We start from the raw sequence: 23,394 nt of genomic DNA, 5'->3' as shown, positions 1-23,394 counted from the left end.
CAGTAAACATGCTAACAAGCAGGCCATCTTCAAGGACATCAACCCAAAGCACTGCTCAACGTTCACCTTACGCTGCTAAGGTATCCCAAACTACCTCCTGCATTCCTGGCAGCTGGATCAGGAAAAGGCAGTTCACATTTTACCTTCCCAACCAATTTTTCATATGCTGCTGTAATCACAGAGCTCGGATAGCCAATCTAGTCATTTGCTCTCTGCCACTGAGTGATTTCAGCAGGGCAGCACCAATGCTGGAGACATTCTTCACTACTTTCGAGCATCATGAAGAAAAATTCAAGGCTGCTTATGGGTTATTTCAAAGCGCAGACGAATGTCCAAAAACTGTAGCTCGTTATCCTTGACAGTTCAAACGTAAAAATAAGGCCTAACCTAGATTCTTTAAAAGCTTTCTGAGCATCAAGAATCTGGTTCTTCAGCCTCCCTTTGTTGATAAAAATAGGGTAAAAAATAAATTAAAAAAGTGGGTCTCTATTCCCTTGTATCAGTCATCTACCAACGTTTCCCGGTGAGCAGAATACTTCATTCAAATGCCTGAAGCATTGGCGAGCAAACCCAATTTCAGGAGGCGCTGCGAAGTCTGGCCACACTGGGCAAGATGGCGAATCAGTGGAGGTTCATACATAGCTCGTCACTTCCGAATGTATTGTCGTTGCTTTCTTATGACAAAATTTGCACTGTTTTACGGAATGGTAATTACGTCTTTCTACATTTTGACATGCGCTGCTGCAGGCACCAGAGAATACCAGACTGAATTTGTGGTGCCGGCGTGGCTCGCAAGCCTCAAAAAACTGCACTGACAAATGTCTCGCGGAATCTGCTGTGAAGAAAACTAAGTGTTGATGAGCCGCCAATGTCTCTAAAAAACGGAAGCATGTTGGCACAGTGGTTACTTCCACTGTTTTGCAAACATTTGAACATTTGAAGCGAATAATGCTGTACAGTAATCCCTCGTCATAACGAAGTCAGCGGGACGGCGAAAAAATTCGTTTACTGTAAGCGGTAATTCAATGTAAGCGACCACCCAAAAAAAACTAATGCAGTCAAGCTCTAACTTCGCCACAACTGCGAGGAAGTCAAAATGCAATGTATTTAGTGAAGCAAAACTTTATTCAGGTGCAAAAAAGGCAATGAGCTTTGTCTGTTTCAAGCTCTTACCGGGCGTATGCAATCCCTGCTGTAATCTGACCAAGCATTGCACGACGCCGTGGGTGGTCGCCGCCCATGCATTCATTCAACTTTTGGGGTATGTCGAATCACGAAGGCAGCGGCCGCTTTTTATTGGGGTGGGGGGGTGGGGTCAAGAGTATCGCCGTATTGCGCTGGAAAGCACCACAAATGCCGTGGCTCGAGTCTGAGATTGTGCTCAAAAAACGATTAGCCGCTCATTGTGGGTATGCAGCACAGTCGTGAAAACAGAACGGTTTTGCAGTAGGGGCTTCGCATGATTACTGGGCAATTTTTTCCCGAGGTGTGCAGCTGTGACGTTTGCAAAACGTGGGTTTTTCGGCGTACCATTATCAACGACACTGTGCCAATTCTACAGTTCGAGTGGCAGTGTTCGCACAGCGTCGCGTCTGCGCCATTGAAAAATGTCTAGGAACAAAATTCAATGGCCCTACCACGCATTAGACCGCTTGTCGAGTCGGATGGTGTGAATCGAGCATGACTGACTCGAGATAATCGCCGGGGAAACACCACTTTTGCGTTGACCCGCCGTGTTGACAGCGTGACTCGCCGCTGGCGACGCTCGAATTTTTCGTGTTTTCGGCAAGTTATCGGTCGATTTGCACTGTCAAAAGTGCAATGAAGCTAGGGGGCAGTGTTTTATTGCGATGCAGGCCAACTATGGTGGGTGGCGAGCAAATTTCTAGACCGGCTCCCCCAAAGTCGTCTTCCTGACTTGTTAAAGGGACTATGCAATAAATTATTTGAGGCTACGTAAAGCAGAGAAGAGATAGACATTCCATGACTTGTCACCCCAGCACAAGAATTTTTGAGCTAGCATCAATAACAATGAAGATGTAGACAATTAAAAATTACGCTCCTCCTCTCCCCCCTCAACTCGTACACGCGGGGCACCAGAAAAAAATAAAGAAAACATCTCTGGGACAGGGCCCAGAGATGTTTTCTTTATACCCTCGAGACCGGCCATGCTCTCGTCGTCCTGAACTGCGGTGCACGTTGGATTCCTTTGCTTGCCGTCTGTTGTAGTTTTAAGGGCCTGTCATACTAGGCCAACAGTAGGCCGAGTCGGTCTGCCAAAACCGTGTCGTTATGATGTCTCGCTCTATGTCAAACTGCGCCGGTCAAAAAAGTCGGCCGAGCGTCGGCGTTGGCGCCAGGTCTCACACAAGACGGCAGTTGACCGATGGTCCGCCAACTCCCATGCCGCACTAGCCAGACGCCGTGCGAGACCTCCTGCCGACTTGGCCCTTTCTCGTTCTCACTCTTCTTTTGTCATAACTCTTTTAAACAAATCCCCATATAGTAAAGTAAGCTCCTTAACAATCGTGATTATGAACATAGATTGAGTGCCGCCCAGTACTGAGCAGCTCTGATTGTTGGGCCAGAAAGGCATGGCACGAAAAATAAATCCAGTCAGTCGCAGGCAAACAACGAAGTTTATTTAAGGCTAAAAATTAAAAAAAAAAATGCTGAAACACGCGGACTCGAACTTGGCACCTCCAGACTGAGAACCTACACCCACGATGCTACCGAGGAAAGATATATTTGCATTCTTCAGAAGTGCATATCTGAAGTGCGACACTTGCGGAGGGAGTAAAGCAGGCGACACATGTGCGAAAACATGGCCGGCACGCTGCACCGATCGCCGCTTGCGAACTGCAGCCCCAGTGCAAGCAGGAACACTCGGAGTGGCAAGCATCGATGCGCTGCTTGGCCCAAGCTCAAAGCGTACAGTTTGCCACCGCGCAGCAGTGACTGACTGATTCTTGGCTTGGTGCTGAAGTTTGCACCAGAAAAGAATAATAGCCATATTATCAGAAAGATCGCCTGATATACACTCGAGTAGCGACAAAGCACGTCTGCCCAAGTAGCGAGCTTTCAGCAATGGCGCCACCTGTGGTCGCACCGGCCGGCGCATTGCGCTGCTGCCTGGCGGCCCTGGTTGTAGCTAGACCTATAGCTTCTTTTGCATCGAAGGTGCAGCGGACGATGCTTCGGAAGTCGCCTGCGCTATATTAAAAGGTACAGTACACTCTTAATATCGCTTTGCTGTCAACAGCATAATCTCGCAATAAACTATGGTCAATTTCCGCGACGCCTACGGGAGCGGAGCTAGCGGACAGCTGCGGGCGTCAGGCGAGCCGGACAGCAACGGCGGGCCAGCGGCAGCTGCGAGGCGATTCTGGCAAGAAATTTGCTCGTATCAGAGTTGTTACTTCTACCAGCTACTCGGTATTGATCAATGACCCTCAAAAAGGATATATTTTTCACATTTCTCTGTACCAACATTTATGATTTAGGCCAAAAACCATCTTAAGCTCATTTTTATGACTGCGGCCGACGGGACGCAGGCTAGTCGGCCCCAAGCTGGCTCGCTACTTCACGTTCGTACCAGAAAGGACAAGAGCCATGCTAACAGAAAGGCTGCCTGCTATATTTGCGCAATGATAGCATGCCTGCGCAAGAGCTGAGCTTTTGGCAACGACGCCGCCTGCGGGAGTGCTGAGCGACAAACTGCACTACTTCCCGGCTGCCCTGGTCGTCACTAAACCTAGCTGGTTTCGCATCGATGCCGTAGATGACGGCGCTGCGGAACTAGCCAGTGCCGTAATAAAGGAACTAGTCTAGCCCCTTTGCCTTTACTGCGAGCCCATCTCACAGCAAAGTAGTGCTCGATTTCTGTGACGCTTTCAGCAGCGGATCTAGCAGACGCCAGGAGAGCCGCACCAAGCAGCAGCAGCAGCAGCAGCAAGCGGCTGTAGGATGAAATTTCAGAAATGATACATTTTTCTATTCCAGAGCTTCTTATCAACACAAATCGAGTTCGTGTTTGGGGAATGTTTTTGCCCGGCATCCGATCTCGCAAAGACCTGGTCGGCAGGCTGGTTTTTGTCTGCGTCGCCGGTCTCCAACCATGTCGCACTGCGAAGACTGCCCGAGGTACTCGCGCGGCGGCACGAGCAGACGACTTTCACGGCTACCGGAAGTGTGCCCGTGACGTCGTGGCTGCCGTGGCTTCAGCAAATGACAGCGTGTGGTGGCCTGCCGACGTCACAGAACTAGTAACGTATATGTTCAAGATTTTACTTTCAAAACCAGTCACTACGAAAACACGAATCGGCCCGCGAATTTTTAAAACACGATTTTTAAAAATTCATAATGAATTGCGTGCTCACTTCCAAACACTCATACTTAGTGTGGATGCTCCTTAGCATCATTTCTAAGCAATGAAAACATTTACAAGCAACTTTTAATTCATTGCATAGTCCCTTTAACGCAGCTCCTCGCATCGAACATGGCAAAGGGCATGCGCCCAGCCAGCAGCTTGACAACACCGTCGTTCACACTTGCAAGTGCGACCTGCGGGTCGCCTTCTCGTTTGAAGCGAAAACTCTCGGGAATGAAGTTCGAGCACTTTACAGAGTTTTGTCTGCTTTGGCCGACGTGAAACGGTTAGGCTTAGCGACGACTACGGCAGCCAGGGAGCAGCTCAGTTCGTTGCCCGGTGCATCCGCGGTTGGCATTGTTGCCGAAAGCTCGGTTCGCTCGCTGATTGGTTCAGCGGTTTACGACTCGCAGCCGTAATTCTGGAAAATCGAGCAGCGAGTGACTGGCCTGTGACTGTCGCTTTTCGATCAAAACAGTCGCACAACCTCTGCGACTTGCAAGTGAATTGGACCATAATTGGAGGGACACTTTTTTTGTTCTTTTAGGCATGTTTCAGAGCCAGAAGTGCTCTTCAGAGCGGTAAAACTTTGCTCATTGAGTGCACCCCATGGAATGTTACGGAGCAAGCCTGCCCGCAGTCTTTTGGCCACCTTTAGGCATTCAAGAGACTGTGGTTTCCTGGCACCGCAAAGCATCAGGAAAACTTTACTTTCCTGTAGATTCTATCACAGGGGCACCAGCGATGCGATTGCGACTTAGATTAACAGTTCAGGCACGCTGCACCATGGAAGTTGACAGCTTCCATTCGCTCCGCTGTAAACAGCTGGGGGCACTCGGCACTTGCTTGGTACCCTCTGCTTGGTCTTCGATCACTGGTTTGGTACTTTTGTGGCCTGTTCTGTGCCTGTATGAGACTAATTCATCGGTTGTATTAATTTAACATTGCATGTGCAAAAGGGTTGCCGGCGCTCGGTGGCGGCGATGCCTCCACTCGCCACTTTGCTCTAAGCGGGTCAAGCTCTTCGTGCGGTTCGAGTAATGCGGTTTAAAATGCATGCGTTTGGTTCGGGACTGGAAGAAAACTCGAATAAAGCGATATTTCGAGTAAAGCGATTTCATCATAACGAGGAATTACTGTATTTGATTTGGGCTTCAAGCAAACAGCAGTATTCAAAAACTGGTCAAAGTTCTTGAATTTAGAAAAAGAAGCTGCTGGGAGAAGCAGTCGATGGCCTTATACACGCTCCAACACTTTCGCGCCATCACACCGTGCTGGATGTCACGTCCACGAACTCAGTCTTCGACAGCTGCAACGTTCAGCACATCGCTGATAAGGAATGTGAGGCCTGCCACGTGTAAGGACCCACATATGACAAAAACAGATAAGAATGCAGAACTACCTATGTGACTGAGGCGAGCGCTTCATCGGCACAAACTTTCATATAGTTGCGATGAAACCAGCTTCGAAGCAGGCCATACCTTATTGTTTACACCCTTCAACTGCTCAAATTACGTGGGAGCTGAAACACCGGTAATTGTGGGTACCGCGACAAAGCCAGGACTGCGAAGCATTTTGCATGGGTGCACAGTCTTTGCTTCAAAGAGCACTGCCATTTTCTTGTGCCCATGATCTTGATGTAGGAGTACTGCTCCCGTGCTTATTCCTGCGTGTTCGTACAAAAAGGCTTGCCTCAGAAGAGTTCCATTTACATCTGCCTTTCATGAACGGGTGAACTCCATGGGGGAAGGAGGTGTACACGCATCTCCTTCTCCAGAGCAGCGCAACATGCAAGGTGGGCTGGTCTGCTGAGTGGTATACATGCGCTGCGCTTCTGCTGACCTCCTCCGGCAGTGGCACGAATGTGTGTGCACAGTTCAGTCGAGTACGTGAACGAGGTCAGAGAAATTGCAGCATCACATGCGACACGTCCGCGGTACGATGCGTAACTCGGTGTCATGAATCGTGTCCAAAATCCATCTGCGACTTTTATATAATTTCAAGTAAGTATGGTAAGGGCTTGAGACTATGATGATTTAAGAGCGTACGTTGTTGGGCTAGTCGGTCAATCATGGTAAATACAAGGGGGGTGGTACTGCGCACAAAAAGACAAGGACAAGAAGATAACACAACAGGCGCAGACTCGCGACTAAATTTATTGACAACACGACACTCCTTTAATAGTTTCAAACTGTCACATCACACACATGTGGAAACCAAAAACTTGTCTTCATTCTGATACAGTTTGATAGAAGGGTCACTTACGCAATCTTTATCCTTCTGTTTGATACAAAACGCCTCCGCTAACTCACGCGCCACCTGGTCACGGCTCCTCCTCAAAACTTTTGTATCTGTCAGCAAAGGCAGGCAAGGGTTATTGCGCATAGCATCCGGGCATGCGCCACAATGCAGGGGTAAATTCGACCCTGTCCCTGATTTCATGGAACGCTGGTGTTCCCTTAAGCGCTCATTCAGACATCGGCCTGTCTGACCGATGTATACCCTGCCACAGGTGAGGGGAATCTGGTATACGACACCCGTCTGGCACCTGACAAAACGAGTGGCATGATGCTTCTCGCAGTCAGCTTTCCTCTTCCCTCCGGACATGACCTGAGGGCAAAATGAGGCCAACTTGCATGGGGCGGTAAAAACAGGTTTTCAACGTCAATTGAAAAGGCGTCAATTGAAAACGCCTTTTCAATTGACGTTGAAAACCTGTTCTTTTCAATACCCCACGATGCCCTGTTTTGCTCCGTCAGGTCTTGTATTGAAGATAGGGGTGTAATAGCTTTTCAGAATGCCTGCGGTATAACGCTGAACAATTTTATGTCTTTACTTGAGTTTTATCTTGGTTCTACCTTTGTATCTTTTAACGATCAGGTCCTTGTTCAGCGCAAAGGAATTTGCATTGGTTCCTGTGTGGCACCTGTACTGGCTGACATCTTCTTGTCCAGCATTGACTGTGATCTGGTGCGCTATTTTGACGATGAGACAACTCTGAAAATATTTAGGTACGTTGATGACTATTTACTGTTTCTTAAAAATCGACCTGGCGCGACGCACACTGTGATTGTGGAAGAATTTTTGTCGATTTTCAGACGACATGGGAAGGGTCTGACCTTTACTCACGAGTTACCGGAACATGACAAGCTACAGTTTTTAGATATTAACCTGACTTTAACACCAGATCACGTTTGCTGGATGTACTTACCGCGCGCACGAAAAGACCTGTTGCCTTTCAGGTCAGCACATTCCAAGACTGTTAAACGGGCTATCGGAACGTATTGCTTGCAGGGCGCCTTGTCTAAGTCTTGCGCTCACCTGGTGCACGAGAGCCTCAATAATCAGGTAATTAGGATGACGAAGGCTGGTTTTCCTGCTTCAATCATTGTTGCAGTGGCAGAGAACCTTCTGCGCAAACTGAAAGATAGGACGTGCCGGGATAGTGGCCGTTCTAAGGAAATGAAGCCAGTGGTTCTACCGTATATTCACAGAATTTCCCACAACTTGAAGAACGTGGCGAAACGCTACGGCGTGCCGGTAGTTTTTACCGCCCCATGCAAGTTGGCCTCATTATGCCCTCAGGTCATGTCCGGAGGGAAGAGGAAAGCGGACTGCGAGAAGCGTCATGCCACTCGTTTTGTCAGGTGCCAGACGGGTGTCGTATACCAGATTCCCCTCACCTGCGGCAGGGTATACATCGGTCAGACAGGCCGATGTCTGAATGAGCGCTTAAGGGAACACCAGCGTTCCATGAAATCAGGGACAGGGTCGAATTTACCCCTGCATTGTGGCGCATGCCCGGATGCTACGCACAATAACCCTTGCCTGCCTTTGCTGACAGATACAAAAGTTTTGAGGAGGAGCCGTGACCAGGTGGCGCGTGAGTTAGCCGAGGCGTTTTGTATCAAACAGAAGAATAAAGATTGCGTAAGTGACCCTTCTATCAAACTGTATCAGAATGAAGACAAGTTTTTGGTTTCCACATGTGTGTGATGTGACAGTTTGAAACTATTAAAGGAGTGTAGTGTTGTCAATAAAGTTAGTCGTGAGTCTGCGCCTGTTGTGTTATCTTCTTGTCCTTGTCTTTTTGTGCGCAGTACCACCCCCCTTGTATTTACTATGATGATTAGTGCGCTTTGGCTTGCTGCTGCTTGAACACTGCCTAATGTAAGTTTTACAGCATTTACCATATACAGTCAAGCCCACTTACAACGAACCTGACGGTCATGCAGACTGCGTTTGCTGTATCCGAGGTTCGTAGTAAGTGCACTTCCCATATTACAACCAAAAATACACAGTCAGACACAAGGGGCATTTACTTCTCCATATGCACGTCTGCTGCTTCTTCAGTCTAGACCCTACCACAGAGCTTTCCAAACTCGGCAGCACAGTCATGTGCTCTTCGCCTAGACACTAGCTGTTAACAAGCTGCTTTGGGTATGCAATGGCTACATTCAAGATGGCTGTCATTCTTTACGCTGAAGAAACGAACTGCGCGCTGGGCCGCGAATTCAATGTTCGCAACAGGTCATACAGGTGTGGCAACTGCAGCGAGGCAAAATTTTCAGCTGTTCTTCACGATGTCGTGATGTGGCTGTTTGCGAAGGGCGGGATTTCGCTGCACGACAATGTTCGAATGACGAGCTGTGGGACCGCAGCAGCTATGACGATGGCAGCGCTAGTGAGGACGATGGCGCACGTGTGGATGAGTAGTCCAGTCAATAATAAATTTTCGTTTTGGAATGTGCCCACGGGGGCTCCCACGCACGGCAGATGATAGCGGTTGGCAATAAGCGGAGGCTGCAGGATAGTGCTATCGCATTTTAATATAAAAGGCTAAGTGTAAACAACCTCCAAGTTTTTTTTTTCTGAAATGTGATGTGGGGGGAAGGTTGACTTACATTCGAGTCGACTTACAATTGTGTAAATACGGTACATATTTTGACGGTAGTACCGTCCTCGTTCATAATAAGGGAGCGTATGTTATAACTGCGCCTGTTACAAGTGGGCTTGACTGTACTCTCGCGTAATGAACCCATCTTTTTTCTTGAAAAGTTGACATCAATTTGGGGGTAGGGTTCATTACATGAAAAAAAGTTCAAATTTTTTTGAGAGTCGAAATTTCATATCATACATACGTTTGCCTGCCCACCCATCCATCTGTCCATCCATTATCAAGCAAAGGTCAGACAAGTTTGTGTTGCCGGTGTTTAGCATCCCAGTCGAAATCAAGAGAAAGGAATGGGCTTGGGCAGGCCATGCACTGCGAAGGCAAGATAACCGCTGGTCCTTAACGGAGTGGATTCCAAGAGCAGGGGGTGGCAGAAGGTTAGGTGGCTGAATGAGATTAGGAAGTTTGCAGGTGGGCGCAGCTGGCAAAGGACCGGGTTAATTGGAGAGGCCTTTGCCCTGCAGTGGGTGTAGTCAGGCTGATGATGATGTTTAGCATCGTTCACTTCGAAAGGTGTCTGCTGTATTACGCTACGATCTGACAATTTTGTGACAGCTGGTGGCACAGGCCAATCGCGGCAAGATAAAGCGAACATGCTGAACGTCAGCCCTGCAGGTCACGCACACATTTTTTATGCGAGGTTAAAAAAACTCATGAAATGGTTACGAATGCGTACTGCGAATGTTTAAGCCTTAGCTGTGGTGAGGGGTTAGGCATTTTAGCGCCTGATCTCGAGCTCACCAAAGGTCCGAAGGTCCTGCATCTCTAGTGTACAGGATGTTTTACAGAATTCTGATTTAAACTGCTAAGCCCGTCAACAATGCTCAAACACTTGCTGGCTTTCTAGGCACACAGTGGGCTAGCCGGGCGTGCAGTTGGCCGCCAAGCAAGCCACCACCACCAGCGCTTCTTTCAAGCGACGTCTTGCCAAGCCCAGCTTCATGGCAAGCTGCCAACGTCTGCACTGTGGACGGCGCAAAAAGTGAGGAACACACTACGAAAAGCTATCGCTTAAAAAAAACGATAAATTCTGAACAACAAAAGCGCGTGTGTGTGTGGGGGGGGTAATTATTGCGAGTGTGTGTGTGTATATATATACACACACACGGTACTTTTATTCTGTTATAATTTTATTTCAGTTCCTTAGTGAATTCTACAAACCATCTATTTTGGCCTATGCCATTAAGCTGTAATGAACAGCCCTTTTTTTTTTCCTGCTACATTTCCAGTTGCAAAGTATTCCCTTTGATTCGAAAAGATTCACTTCCCTTCGAAACTATTTGAACAAAATAACTGGTTTATGGGGGTTTACTGTCCCAAAGCAACTCAGGCTATGAGGGATGCCGCAGTGCAGGGCCTTGGAAATTTCGACCACCTGGGGTTCTTTAACGTGCGCTGACATCGCAGAACACACAGTCCTCTAGAATTTTGCCTCCATCGAAATTTGACCGCTACGGCCTGGACTGAACCTGTTTCTTTCGGGTCAGCAGCCGAGCGCCACAACCACTGAGCCACCACGGCGGCTTGGAATAAAACTGTTCGCTTTGAACTGAAAATTCACTCCCTGCACATGCATAATAACTACAGTTAAGAACCTTAGCGACTTTGCCATTATTCAGCGTGAATGCAGCGTGTTGCTTGCCGGAGGTGTCTACGCTTTCTTATGTGCTGCATTTGTTGTCTCTAGCTTTTTGTCAGCAATCAGCAATGGAACATTGATGGCTTGTGTTCACAGTAGAGAATCTGTGGCCTCATGAGCATGCGAAATGTACTGTCAGCAAGGCTCTGAACCAGACTGTTGGGGCAAACAAGTCAAGGCATACCAGATTATACGATTCACCAGAATACAGATGGCAAAATAATCGAATTTCCATCACTCAATCATTCCTCAACAGACAAAATGTCATTACAAAAAACAGAATGAAGCAGCTCGTGTGAAAAAGAGCTAAAATAATCGTAGAAAACTAACGGCCTTATGCACAGTCTCTGTCGTCGGAAAAAAGCTGCAAAATGCAAGTGTGGGTGCAAAGTCAGGGACAGCAAGGAAAACTCTTGACAAACGAGTCCTGCCCTGTCTGTCTCATTTATGAGTGTTTTTATGTCGCTCTAATTTTTTACCCAAGGGAATGAAGCAAAGAGTTTCACTAGGCGTACACTGTGCCGTGCGGCATTGGAACCCACGGATTCCTCTGCAGTGCATCCCTCTTTCCAGCTCAGAAGCAAACAGTACAGAGCATGGCAACACCACGACAGGAGTTGATCCCTGCAGCAGCAGTACCTTGGCGTCCAGCATGGCGTTGGCCACCTCGCCCATCTCGGAGAGGACTGTGAAGTTTGCGGGCAGACCGTACTTGTCCGGCCGCTTCTTCTCTGGGCAGTACGTGCTCTGCAAGGGCACCAACCACTATGCATGTACACACAGGGGGCGTGTATGTCTGCTCACTGTATGACGTGCCACAGACCTTTGAAAAAAGCCCCTCCATCTGCCACACTTCACTGACAGCAGATTAGCAATAATCAGACATGTGGAAGCAGGCAGATCGGCAGTGTGTGAAAGTCCCTCTCACCAGGTCGGCCATGGTCTTGTGGAGGCGGGCCGCCGTCTTTTTGGTGGCCAGGCACATGACAAAGCCGTCCATGGACTGGGGGCTCATGGTCACCCGAATCACCTGTGCACAGAGACAACCAACAGATGCACATCAGCATCTTCATATTGGTCTTATCTGAGAATCTTCCGTGATGCACTCTTAAAAAAGGGGTTCACAAAACCTCAGAGCGACAATGGGGCATCAGATGCTGTACTTAAAGGGGCTGTGAAAGGGGGTCTCAACAAAGATGCAATGTGCCTAGGATGCTAAAGGACGCTGCTTCACAAAAATCCTCGAGCAAGAATTTTTCAGATGCGCTTCGTAGAAGCTGCGTTAACTAATTGGAAAAAACAGCGCAATCAAAGACGAGACACAAGAGAAGCACAAAACACCGGCGCTGTCTAACAACCAAATGGTTTATTGCTACAGGTGAGGCAGCATATAAATGAAATGGCACGAGTAACAACACAAAGTAAGCATGACAGAAAGATACCGCACAACCACACAACCTGCCAAGGTGCAAGAAAAAGCGGTCCAGCTTTGTGAACAAGCCGGCCTCTCGAGGCTGGCTTCGTCTGTAGGGGCATCGAAAAGAACCTGCCTTGCTATGTTCTTCAGTGCGAAGACACACAAGGATCAGTGCCCATTCCGCGCAATCGTGTCTGAAAGAGGCACGTGGCAACGTGAAGTCGCTGTTTTCTTGCAGAAGTGCCTTTCTCACCTGGAGGTGGACGACCCATTCCTCATCAGGAAGCCCGAGACTGTTTCAGACTTCCTTCGGGAAGAGTGCCCACCACATGTAAGCGCTTTCTCGATTGACGTGAAGGACCTCTACTATTCCTTGCCTCAGCGCTCTGTGACCGCGGAAGTCAGCCTTTGCATCGACCGCTTTGGCGTAACAAAATTCCAAAACACATGTGGAATGGACGTTAGCAGGTTTTTAGAATTGCTAAATTTTTACATGAGATCAACCTTTGTCACTATAGACAGCAAGTTTTTTATCCAAAAACAAGGAGTCTGCATTGGCTCGAGCATCGCTCCTGTACTAAGCGATTTACTTCTAGCAAGTTATGACAGGCGTCTTCGAACTAAGCTCGATGACGCGCCCATTGTTAAGATAATGCGATATGTTGATGACTTTCTAATTTTATATCGTACTAATGACGCACAGCAAATGATTGCAGAGATTTTTGACGTGTTCTGTTATGAACTTAATGACCTCCAATTGACTTCAGAGCTCCCCTCTAATAATAGGCTCAGGTTTTTAGACATGGAACTGACAATTTCTAACAACCATATTTGTTGGGCATACTCGCCGCGGTCCAGGAAGAGCCTTCTCCCTTTCCGGTCAGCTCACTCGAAGATTGTTAAGCGCGGTATCGCTAAGGCATGCCTAAGAGCAGCACTGCAAAGATCATGTCTGCATCAGACAAAAGGCAGTTTCCACGCACAGGTGAACAGGCTATCTGCAGCAGGCTACCCCACGAAGATGGTGTCAAATGTTGCTGAGTCCCTGCTTGCAGAATGTAGTCTGCGAAAGATCAAGGGCACCGATGCGGCTCTGGCAGAAAGAAAAAGAACAGTGTGCATCCCGTATGTGCACAAAGTTTCGCACAATCTAAAGAAGATAGTGAGCAAAGGAGGCATTAGGCTGGTTTTTTCAGCCAAGAATAAACTTAGCGGATTGTGCAAGCGTGTTAATGAGGATAGAAGCAGAAAAGGCTGCCAGAAGAAGCATAAGCGGAAGTTCGTTCAGTGTCGTGTTGGTGTCGTTTACAAGATCCCGACCTCTTGTGGCAGTTTCTACATCGGTGAGACGGGACGATGCATCAATGATAGACTGCGTGAACATGCAAAAGATATAGAGAACAAGTCTCGCAGAAACCATCTTGCTGTGCACTGTGCTGAGTGTGATGATTGCGAAGCGCACCTCAATAGGACCACTATCATCGCCCGTTATAAAGATGAGACCACAAGGCTCATTTCGGAGGCTTGCCATATCAGAAAGCTCGGTAACACCTGTATCAGCAGCCCATCGATAAATCTACTATCAAAGGAACTTGCGTATCTTAATCAGTGACGTGCCCCTTTTTTTAGTCAAGTTGTGTGGTTGTGCGGTATCTTTCTGTCATGCTTACTTTGTGTTGTTACTCGTGCCATTTCATTTATATGCTGCCTCACCTGTAGCAATAAACCATTTGGTTGTTAGACAGCGCCGGTGTTTTGTGCTTCTCTTGTGTCTCGTCTTTGATTGCGCTGTTTTTTCCAATTCGTTAAACATGTACCAACCAGCCCGTATTTTCCCTCTTCTGCGTTAACTGTAGTCAAAATTTGAATTTCCGCGTCTTCGTGCCTTTCCCTCTGCTCTTGTCACTTTTTGCATGCTGAAATGCTGGCGCTCCTCCGCCGGCCCCTTGCACTCGCCCCCTCCACCGGCTGCCAACGCACGCGAACTAATGCTAGCAGTTCACTGATGACATAACGAGCGCTACATGAGGTAACGAGTGCGGATTCGGGCGAAAGTGCAGCACCACAGGTCACCGCTAGGTGCAGAAGCGGCAGTTTTAAAAACTGTATTGTTAATTATCGGCTCTTGAGGTCTTGTACACAGCATGAACGCTCATTGGCCTGTACTCTACATAATGCGAGCATTTTATAGCCAACCTCAAACACCCTTTCAGGGACCCTTTAAAGAAGCGGCTCCAAGGTTGCTTTGTGTTGAAACCACGACAAGGCAAAGGAAAACCATTTTTTTTTCTTGTTTCGTACTCCCCTTTTTTAACTGTGCTCAGCTGCGAAACACACGCTTGCCTTGTGACAAGTTCCATGTAAGCTGTTCTGCATCAGCCAAAGGGGCAGATCTCTGCCACAACAGCTATTGAATGGCCAGCAAGGGCAAGAGGCATGGTGGGACCTTTGCTACCTGTACCACCAGGCTCAGAGAGCTCCTCACACACTTCCCATCACTGCTGGCAGCAAGAGGCCCCAAATCAGCTCCTCCAGCACAAGAGATGCTCACCAGCTGGTCGGGCACCGGCCGCACCATGTGTGCAAGCAGGCTCAGCAGGTCCTGGCGCTTGAGCAACCGCAGCTCCACCAGCATGCCCTCCATGCACAGCCGCCCACTGCACCACAGAGTGTACACGCTCTCCGAGTCCTTGACCAGGCCACCACCCACCACTGGCGAAGAGGCCTCTTCCCCCTCCTCTGGCGGCAGCTCCTTGCGGCCATCGTCTCCTGCACACCCAAACACAGCTCTGCTCTTGTTGCAAGAGCCCTTTCCTGCCGGATAGCTTCCACCTCACAAAGTGCAACGCCTGCTCAAACAAGTGCCAGAGTGTCGAACCGGAAAAACGTGCTTGTTCATCCGTTCGTGTTACGAAAAAGCAGGTGGCCATTTGCCAACCGGGCTGTGGGCAATGTGCCTGCCATGGCAACGAAATTGATTAAAATAAATTCAATGCCACTCCGAGCTACTGTGCATCAGCTCAGTGGTCGAGAGACAGACAGCCTCCCGAAGAACTATTAGTGCAAGAATGAGCAACCCGATTCTCACAAGCCCCACCTGTGGCTGTTTCAAACAGCCACCTGCCGGGGCAGTGGTGCATCGATTAACTATAATAAAACTTAAAAGGAGGCCGCCGACCAAAAGTAAAAAACAAAAAACAACAAAATGACGTTTCGGCTCCCGTACGGGAGCCTTGTTCACAATGAGAAGGATTAGGAAGTGCATCTCAATTAAATACGTTTGAAAACAGGGCGCAGGGAGCGTGCGTATACAGGAGTTAGATTTCCAGTGTTGCGATTGATGGTGCGATTAGTCGTTTGAATGAATAACGATTCGAGGTGAAGGCGATGGTACAGATTCTTTTCAGTTGCCAGCACGTGTGCCCTACCCCAGTCAATATCGTGGCCAGTTGATACAGAGTGTTCGGCGATAGCATTAGAGCTCACTTTTTTGTTTTTAACATCATTACAATTTTCTTTTAGGCATCTTTTAAAATCACCAGTCTCGCCGATGTAGACGCTGTCACAGTCGGAACACGGGACGCTGTAAACAACGCCAGGGTACTTTTCTTTAGGGAGAACGTCTTTGATGTTAACCAGTGCATGCCGAAGTTTCCTTGTGGGGACATGGGCAACGTGAACTTGGAATGTGCGCAGAATACGCACCAAGGCTTTGCTTATTCCAGGTGTGTAGGGAACAGCGGCACGTTTCAGAGGGAGCAACACGGGAGTGTCACGTGTGGGCAAGATAACTGCTTTTCAACGGATGCCACAAAAGCAGCTGGGTACTCGTTGCGCGCGAGTTCTTGCCGTACAGTACCAAAGTCGACTGCCCGATCTTCAGGAAAACTGCATATGCATTCTGCGCGTTTGAACAAGGTTGTGGAAACAGATTTCTTTTGATTAGCCGGGTGCACAGATTTGAAGTTAAGGTATCTTCCGGTGTGGGTGGGTTTCCTGTAGACAGCTTTCCACTGTTTCGTTTTACCAATACGTCCAGGAAGGGCAACGCGCCATTCATTTCTTCTTCGACGGTGAAATCAATGGCTTCTTCAATGGAATTTAAATGGGACGAAAAGGCCAGAAAATCATCTTTCCGAATGAGGCAGAAGCAGTCATCTACATATCTAAGAAAAATTCTTGGAGGTGATGGGGATGTTTCAAGGGCACGGCGCTCAACAAATTTCATAGTCAGATTCGCGACAGTCACCGAGATAGAGGCGCCCATTGGTGTGCCCTGAAGTTGTCGGTAAAAAGAGCCTTGGAAGACGAAATAAGTGTTGTCCAGGCAGAACTGTAAGAGCCTGCGGAGATCTGGAATGTCAATGGGGGTCCTTTGTGGTAAACAATTGTCAGCTTCAAGGGCAGCAGAACACACTTGTACGGCGAGGTCAACGGGAACGCATGTGAAAAGCGACTTGACGTCAAACGAAACCATGTACTCGTCATCGTCCGGTGATACGTCGGTGGCCCATCGTAGACTACAGTCGTTATCCTCTTCAAAGTTTATCCAGCTACCTTCACTGAATCCTCAGGCCACTTGTCGGTCTCGTCTCAACACACGTACGCAACTCGACTGACTTCATCAAGAAGGTAAGTGACGTATCACCGGACGATGACGAGTACATGGTTTCGTTTGACGTCGTCGCTTTTCACATGCGTTCCCATGCATAACTACACATGCATAACTACACTTTGCGTTCTGCCGTTCAGGTAGTCTTCAATACCCTTGATAACTTTTGTATCTAAGTTAAGAGTACTCATTTTGTGTATTAACAGATCATGTGATACGGAATCAAAGGCTTTGCGATAATCAAGAAAGACTGCATCGGTACACATTCTTTTTGCGGAAGTCTCTGCAAGCTCATGAAATAGTTCAATTAACTGAGTGGTGCAGCTCACGCCTTTGTGGAAACCATGCTGATTTGGAAAGGAAAAATTGCTTCCTTCTAAATGCCTCATTATATTACTATAGGGTCATTCCGCACCAAACGTCCCAGACGTTGCACTTGACCTTATCCAATTTGTTCAGAAAAATTCATGAGAACTTATCCTAATGTGCATAATCAAAGCCTGAAATATTTCAGAGGAAAAAAATTTATTCGTGAGTTGACGTGAGTTTTAATATTCAGAAAACACTTCACAATTTTTTTCAGTGACATTTGCACAGATTCAGGCTTTTGATATAAATCGGAGCATGCAGCTTTATAGGGCATAATTATTTTTTAAAAATCGAAAAAAAGTATGAAAATGTGCCATTTTTGTCATTTTTTGTTTTATATATCAACTTGCTCTCGAAAATTCAGAAATAGTCATTTTGTTTCTCTAGATGTCTAGAACCTATAACAAATGTTACAGGTGATGAAACTGTGTAAAGTTGCAAAAAGTGCGTCTTGAGCCAAAAAGACTCGTTAATTTCACCCTGAGGTGGTCCAAGTAAAAATGCAAACAATAGCGGGTTACATAGCACAGTTTATTTCCGTTCATCTCTGAAATTTTTACTGAGGTAATTTTTGTTTGAAGTGAGAAAAGAATTTTCGAAGTTGAGATCTCGCGCCATAAGTTGCGTCGCCTCTTAATGCCTCTTCACCACAGAGTATGACACTGCCGACACTGTGGCCAGACGAAATGTAGAGTTCTTGTTCTTATGTGAGGTTTCCACTGCAGGCAAGCATGGGAACGTTGGGTAGTCAAAGAGGTGTTCGTGAGAAAAGGTTTTCTTAATGCTGCCGGAGCGGCACATGCCCAAGTGGGCTAGTTGTTCGGTGTGGTTCTGTCGCAGTCATTCATTCTTTTCAGCGCCATGACAGACAAAAGCAGCAGCATAAGAGCTTCTGAGACGCCGATGTGGAGATGACCAGAACGATCCGGCGTTGAAACAATCCGCGACGCAGCAGTACCACGTAGTATCTTGCCCTTGTGGCCGTCAGAGGCTCATGCCCGGTTGTTTCCGATGTGATGTCTTGGTTGTATTTGATTTAATCAGCGCTATTTCTGAATTAATACTCCAGCGACAATGTAGACAAACAACTATGCTGGTGAAGCACCTTTATGCGAGCGACGCACCTACGTGCGAGCGGGCCGCGTTCACCGCCAGCACGCCTCGCGTTACTGACCCGCAGGCACCGCAGCGGTGTGCACTTCGCATCTTCATGTGCGCTCTGAGGCGCACACTCTCCGCGGTCTTATTCGGAAGTAAATAACGCAGTTGTGATGCGCCTGCTATGCTAGCCGGTCATCCCTCGTCGTGGTCCGTGTGAAACAGCATGCTGAATACCCGTTTTTCTTTCCTTGCATGCACCGCACCAAAGTGTGTCTGTTCAAACTTCGAAAACAATCTCATTTATTACATGCCGTCCGCCGAATGTCACGCGATAACTTCTTTAGTTCCAGCTCTAAAAATGCACGACAGCGAACTATGGCAAATTAAAGTTATCTGGCCATAAGTGCATGTCGTGCCATGCCAGGGGCCGTGTTCTGTGGTGAAGAGACGACGCAACTTGCGGCGCGAGACCTCAAATTCAAAAATTCTTTTTTCGCTTTAAACAAAAATTACCTCGATAAAAGATTTTTGAGATGAAAGGAAAAAAACTGTACTATGTGACCCGCTATTGTTTGAATTTTTACTTGGACCACCTCAAGGTGATATTAACGAGTGTTTTTGGCTCAAAACGCACTTTTTGCAACTTTAGTATTTTATTTTACTTTGATGTACGCAGTTTCATCACCTGTAACATTCGCTATAGGTAGTAGACATCTAGAGAAACAAAATGGCTATTTCTGAATTTCCGAGAGCAAGTTGATATTTAAAACAAAAAATGACAAAAATGCAAATTTTTATACTTTTTTTTATTTCTTTAAAATATTTATGCCCCGTAAAGCTGCATGCTCAGAATTATATCTAAAGCCCGAATCTGTGCGAATGTCATTGAAAAAATTGTGAAGTGTTTTCTAAATATCTGAATTTTTTATTAATTATTGACCAGTGCCTGGTTTCTCGCCTTTTCTAAATATTCAAACTGCCGCCACCTCACGAATAAATTTTTTTCAGGAAAAATATTTCAGGCTTTGATTACACTCATTAGGATAAGTTTTCATGAATATTTTTGAACAAACTGGATAAGGTCGAGCGCAACGTCTGGGACGTTTGGCGTGGAATGGCCATATAAAAAAGAATGTGCTCAAAAAGTTTACAACATATGGAACAAAGTGAAATTGGCCTATAGTTAGTTACGGAGGATTTGGAACCGCTTTTAAACACTGGTACTACATAGGCTTTTTTCCAACCTTTAGGGAGTATGCCACTTTTTAGGGTTTTGCAGAATATGATTTGTAATTAATAGGAACGGAAAACTGGGCGAGTTGGTAGGGAATAATGTTTAACTGCGCGAAGAAATGAAGACAGAGAACTCGTGTCACTCGTGTCGTGCCTTCTTGTTCTCCGTCTTCGTTTCTTTGCGCAGTTAAACATGATTTGTAAGTATTGAGATATATTGAAAGAACAGGCTTTGAGTATCTTCGGAGCGATTCCGTCTGGACCAGTTGCTTTGGCTTCATTGATAGAATTGAGACACTTTCTTATACCGTCCAGTGTAATCGTAACTGGAGGCATTATGTTTGGCACACTGGAAGTAGTGCTTGGAAAAGTATTCCTTTTTTCTTTTTTAGAAATACTGATTGAAAGTAATTGTTAAAATAGTCAGCTTTGGCGTTACATTCGGATATCTGGATTCCATTGTGAAGAATACTCGGAATACCCGCCCTTTCCTTGCGCTTCTTTTTTAGATAGCTCCAAAATGCTTTTGTATTTGTCTTAATAGATTCAGCTAGTCCGGAAAAGTACCTATCTTTTGTTGTAGTGATAGCTTCTATATATTTTGTATGTAGCACTTGAAGACGGCGCTCAAGTTTGTTTGAAGGATTCTTTTTATATTTTTTATATCCTTTTTATATCCTTATAACTACACCCAACGCTATTGCTCCTTTATCAGGAGTGCAGAGCCTGCACCAAACTGATTTGTGATTCCTATTTTCCACATCAATTGCAGTACACTGCAAGATTTCCTTAACTAAGATAAATACTCTGCGGCCTCTAGAATTCCTGTCTTTTCTAAAGATCTGATAAACCGAAGAAAACAATTCACTGTCTCTTACTGAGTCGTCTAACCATGATTCCGTAGCAAAAACAATGTCTGGGATGAGCATCTTTACCAAACCATAAAACCCGTAGATTTTGTTTTTAATGCTTTGGCAGTTTATGAAGAGAACAGAGCATTCAGAATTTTGGGGCTTCCTATTACTTAAAACTGGTCATTCCTTTTTTAGTTTATTTACAGACTGGACATACTCATCCCACCCAAAAAGCCTCTCCATTTATAATTAGTTTGTCATATGCCAGGGACACCTTGTCCTTACCGCTAAGCCTTCTTGGCTTACCAACAGTCCAGAGCTTCTGACTAATTTCTCTGACACGCCGAGAGTAGTCCCGTGAAATAGCATAATCAGAGCCTTTTAGTTGATTGCCGCAGCTTAGAATCAGTTCGATATCCTTGTATGATGCAAAGTTTGCTATTATTGGTCGTTTACAGTCAAGAGTGTGTTTGCCTATCCTATGGGCCCACTGAATCTCCCCTATATTCACCTTTAACTTGTCCTGGCAAAGGTTCCTAACAAAGTCTTCAGAAGTTTGCCAGCTTTTGCGTGGTTCCTTGTCTTCGAAGCCATAGAAAATTACGTTCATCCTTCTGCTGTTATTTTCTAAGTGATCTATTTTTTTGGCTGTCATATCGACTTAATCAGAACATATTCGCGTACCACTATTTATACTAACAGTCTCGCGTTCTTTGGTTTCGAGAACGGCTATCCTTGATTCTAGTGAATCTAACCTTACCCTGAAATCACCCATTATGTTTTCAAGCTTGCTTTGTCTTTCCATCATGTCACTTAGCTTATTAAGAACTGTTGCTTGACCCTCTTGCAAACTTTGAAGGATAATAGCCATTTCAGGACCGGCGTTTTGTTCAACGTCACCCGACAGCAACAACAGTTTGGCGAAGATATTGGTGATGTGTTCGTGCCAAGACAGATCATGAGAGAGGGTTACACCTAGGTACTTATAAGATTGGACTAGCTCTAGTGGCGTGTTAGCGATAGTGTAAGGGAAGAGAAAAGGGCTGTGATGGCGAGAAAAGGACATTCATTTACATTTGGTGGCATTTAGGCTCATTATTGAGTTGCTGCACCATTCTAAGACACTGTTAAGATATGACTGCAGAGCTGCTTGGTGAGAGGCATTACTAATAGTACAGTAGAAGATGCAGTTTTAGGAAAAAAGAATGTGGTTGCCTTAGCACTGTGGTCCAACAAATTTTGGCTATTTCGATGAGTTATGTGCACTGGAGAGGTTGCTTCACCTGCAAGCTTCTCGAAAATGCATGCATTTTGGTGTGATGTGGACACGTTTGGTGTGCTTTCCTTTCTTGTAGTCCATTTCATTCGGTTTCCTAGTGTCCACAAGTGCACACTTCGAGATTCTCTGCCTGCATCTTGTGGTTGTATACTTTGGGTGCCTAGTTGCCTAATTCGGTCAAAATGCGTTGGAAATCCCCACCATCTGCAGTGACGGAGACCCAAAAAAGCAACAAAAAAGCCCCAGCAGTGCCATCTCGTGCCCGCCAGAGAAATAAGCACTGTCTCGTTCTGGGCAGGAGTGAGCTTGCAATGCTTCGCCCGATCCGCATAAACTGCATTTATATCTGGTTCCACATAAGACACTGCAGCTAAAGCACCGTTTGATCTTTTGGAGTTGCCGCACGTTCATGCAAGGTTCAGCACAAACGCTCACACGCATGGCATGAGATGGGGAATCACACTGCCAGCCAGCTAGCCTACGGGGCTGCAATGGGTAGGCTTCACGTCATGTCCGCCAGCTCATTGCCAGAAGCACACTGTGTGCGGCAACATCAAAAATGCAGCCATCTGCTCAAACAACCGGAATGATTGCTATGTACTTGGGTAATCATATCTTATGAATGCAAATGTGGTGCTTTCTCAATATTTTTACAGTAGAATCTCGGTGGTGCAAACAAAGTTGATACGAATTTTGTTCGTACCACCGAGATTCTACTGTAAAAATATTGAGAAAGCACCACATTTGCATATTAATTTAGCGATGATAAGAATTCGCGAAATTCCTCAACCAGAGTGCCCTGCGTACGATGGGCGGAATTTCAGATGTTCGAACTCTCTCCCTCGCCTCTATATATGATACGAATACGCGATTCGTGACTACACCGTCGAGCACTAAGCGCTGCCTCTAGATTGCCGACGTCGCGGTTGCTAATCGCTTGGCAAGCAACAAACGCAGTGAGCGGTGGCGCACAGCTCGCCACAGTCACGATCACTTATCGCGCTATGCACCATGAGTAGCGAGCTGTAACCGCACAGCAGTGAACAAATCAAGTCAGCCGTAAAGAAATCTGTGTAAATGCATTTTTCATGCTTCTGCATACGAATTCTGTTTGTTTGGACGACACAAAATTTTGTATGACACGAATTTTTTCACGAACCCGTGAGATTTGTAGCACCGAGATTCTACTATGTTCAGCATTGCTTTGTGTTCAGCGACAATGTCACTCGATTCCCGCTCACTTTCCAACCGTATTGCGGATTATCCATGCCTCCAAGCAAGTCATGGGGCTACCCTGTCACCGAAACAAGCAGAGTTTCTTCTCCATGCTGAAAGCAAACAATGCATCCTCGGTGCAGCCACTCACTTCCCCTTCCCCCAAAACAAATCATGCCTTCACAGAAAATTTCTCTCTTTCTTCCTACCTTGTGTTTCTGACATTTCCTCAGCTTGGGTGACATGTGTGGCCCCATATGGGGTTTACAACTTACGCTCCACCAGCTGTAGCACATCTGCTCTGCTGCCCCCCCCCATACCAGCAATGCCAGCGATGACACTGGCATGTAAA

General features: G+C 46.6%; 1 protein-coding gene across 4 annotated transcripts in view; it reads right to left on the bottom strand.

Annotated features, from left to right (window-relative positions):
* Positions 1-23,394, bottom strand: part of LOC144124448 (PAT complex subunit CCDC47) — an 85,093-nt gene that overhangs the window by 19,197 nt on the left and 42,502 nt on the right. For 2 of the 4 annotated variants that reach the window (XM_077657105.1, XM_077657103.1), the window contains exons 5-7: positions 14,931-15,148; positions 11,891-11,992; positions 11,602-11,727 (exon numbers count right to left, since the gene is read on the bottom strand). In XM_077657105.1, coding sequence (XP_077513231.1) covers positions 11,602-11,727; positions 11,891-11,992; positions 14,931-15,148 — 446 coding nt within the window. The remainder of the gene's footprint in view (positions 1-11,601; positions 11,728-11,890; positions 11,993-14,930; positions 15,149-23,394) is intronic. The other 2 variants (XM_077657106.1, XM_077657104.1) reach the window with 1 other exon arrangement.

The sequence above is a fragment of the Amblyomma americanum genome, chromosome 3 (genome assembly GCF_052857255.1).
Source record: "Amblyomma americanum isolate KBUSLIRL-KWMA chromosome 3, ASM5285725v1, whole genome shotgun sequence".
Classification (NCBI taxonomy): Eukaryota; Metazoa; Arthropoda; class Arachnida; order Ixodida; family Ixodidae; genus Amblyomma; species Amblyomma americanum.
The sequence above is the reverse complement of the archived record's forward strand: the minus strand, read 5'-3'. Positions and strand labels throughout refer to the sequence as shown.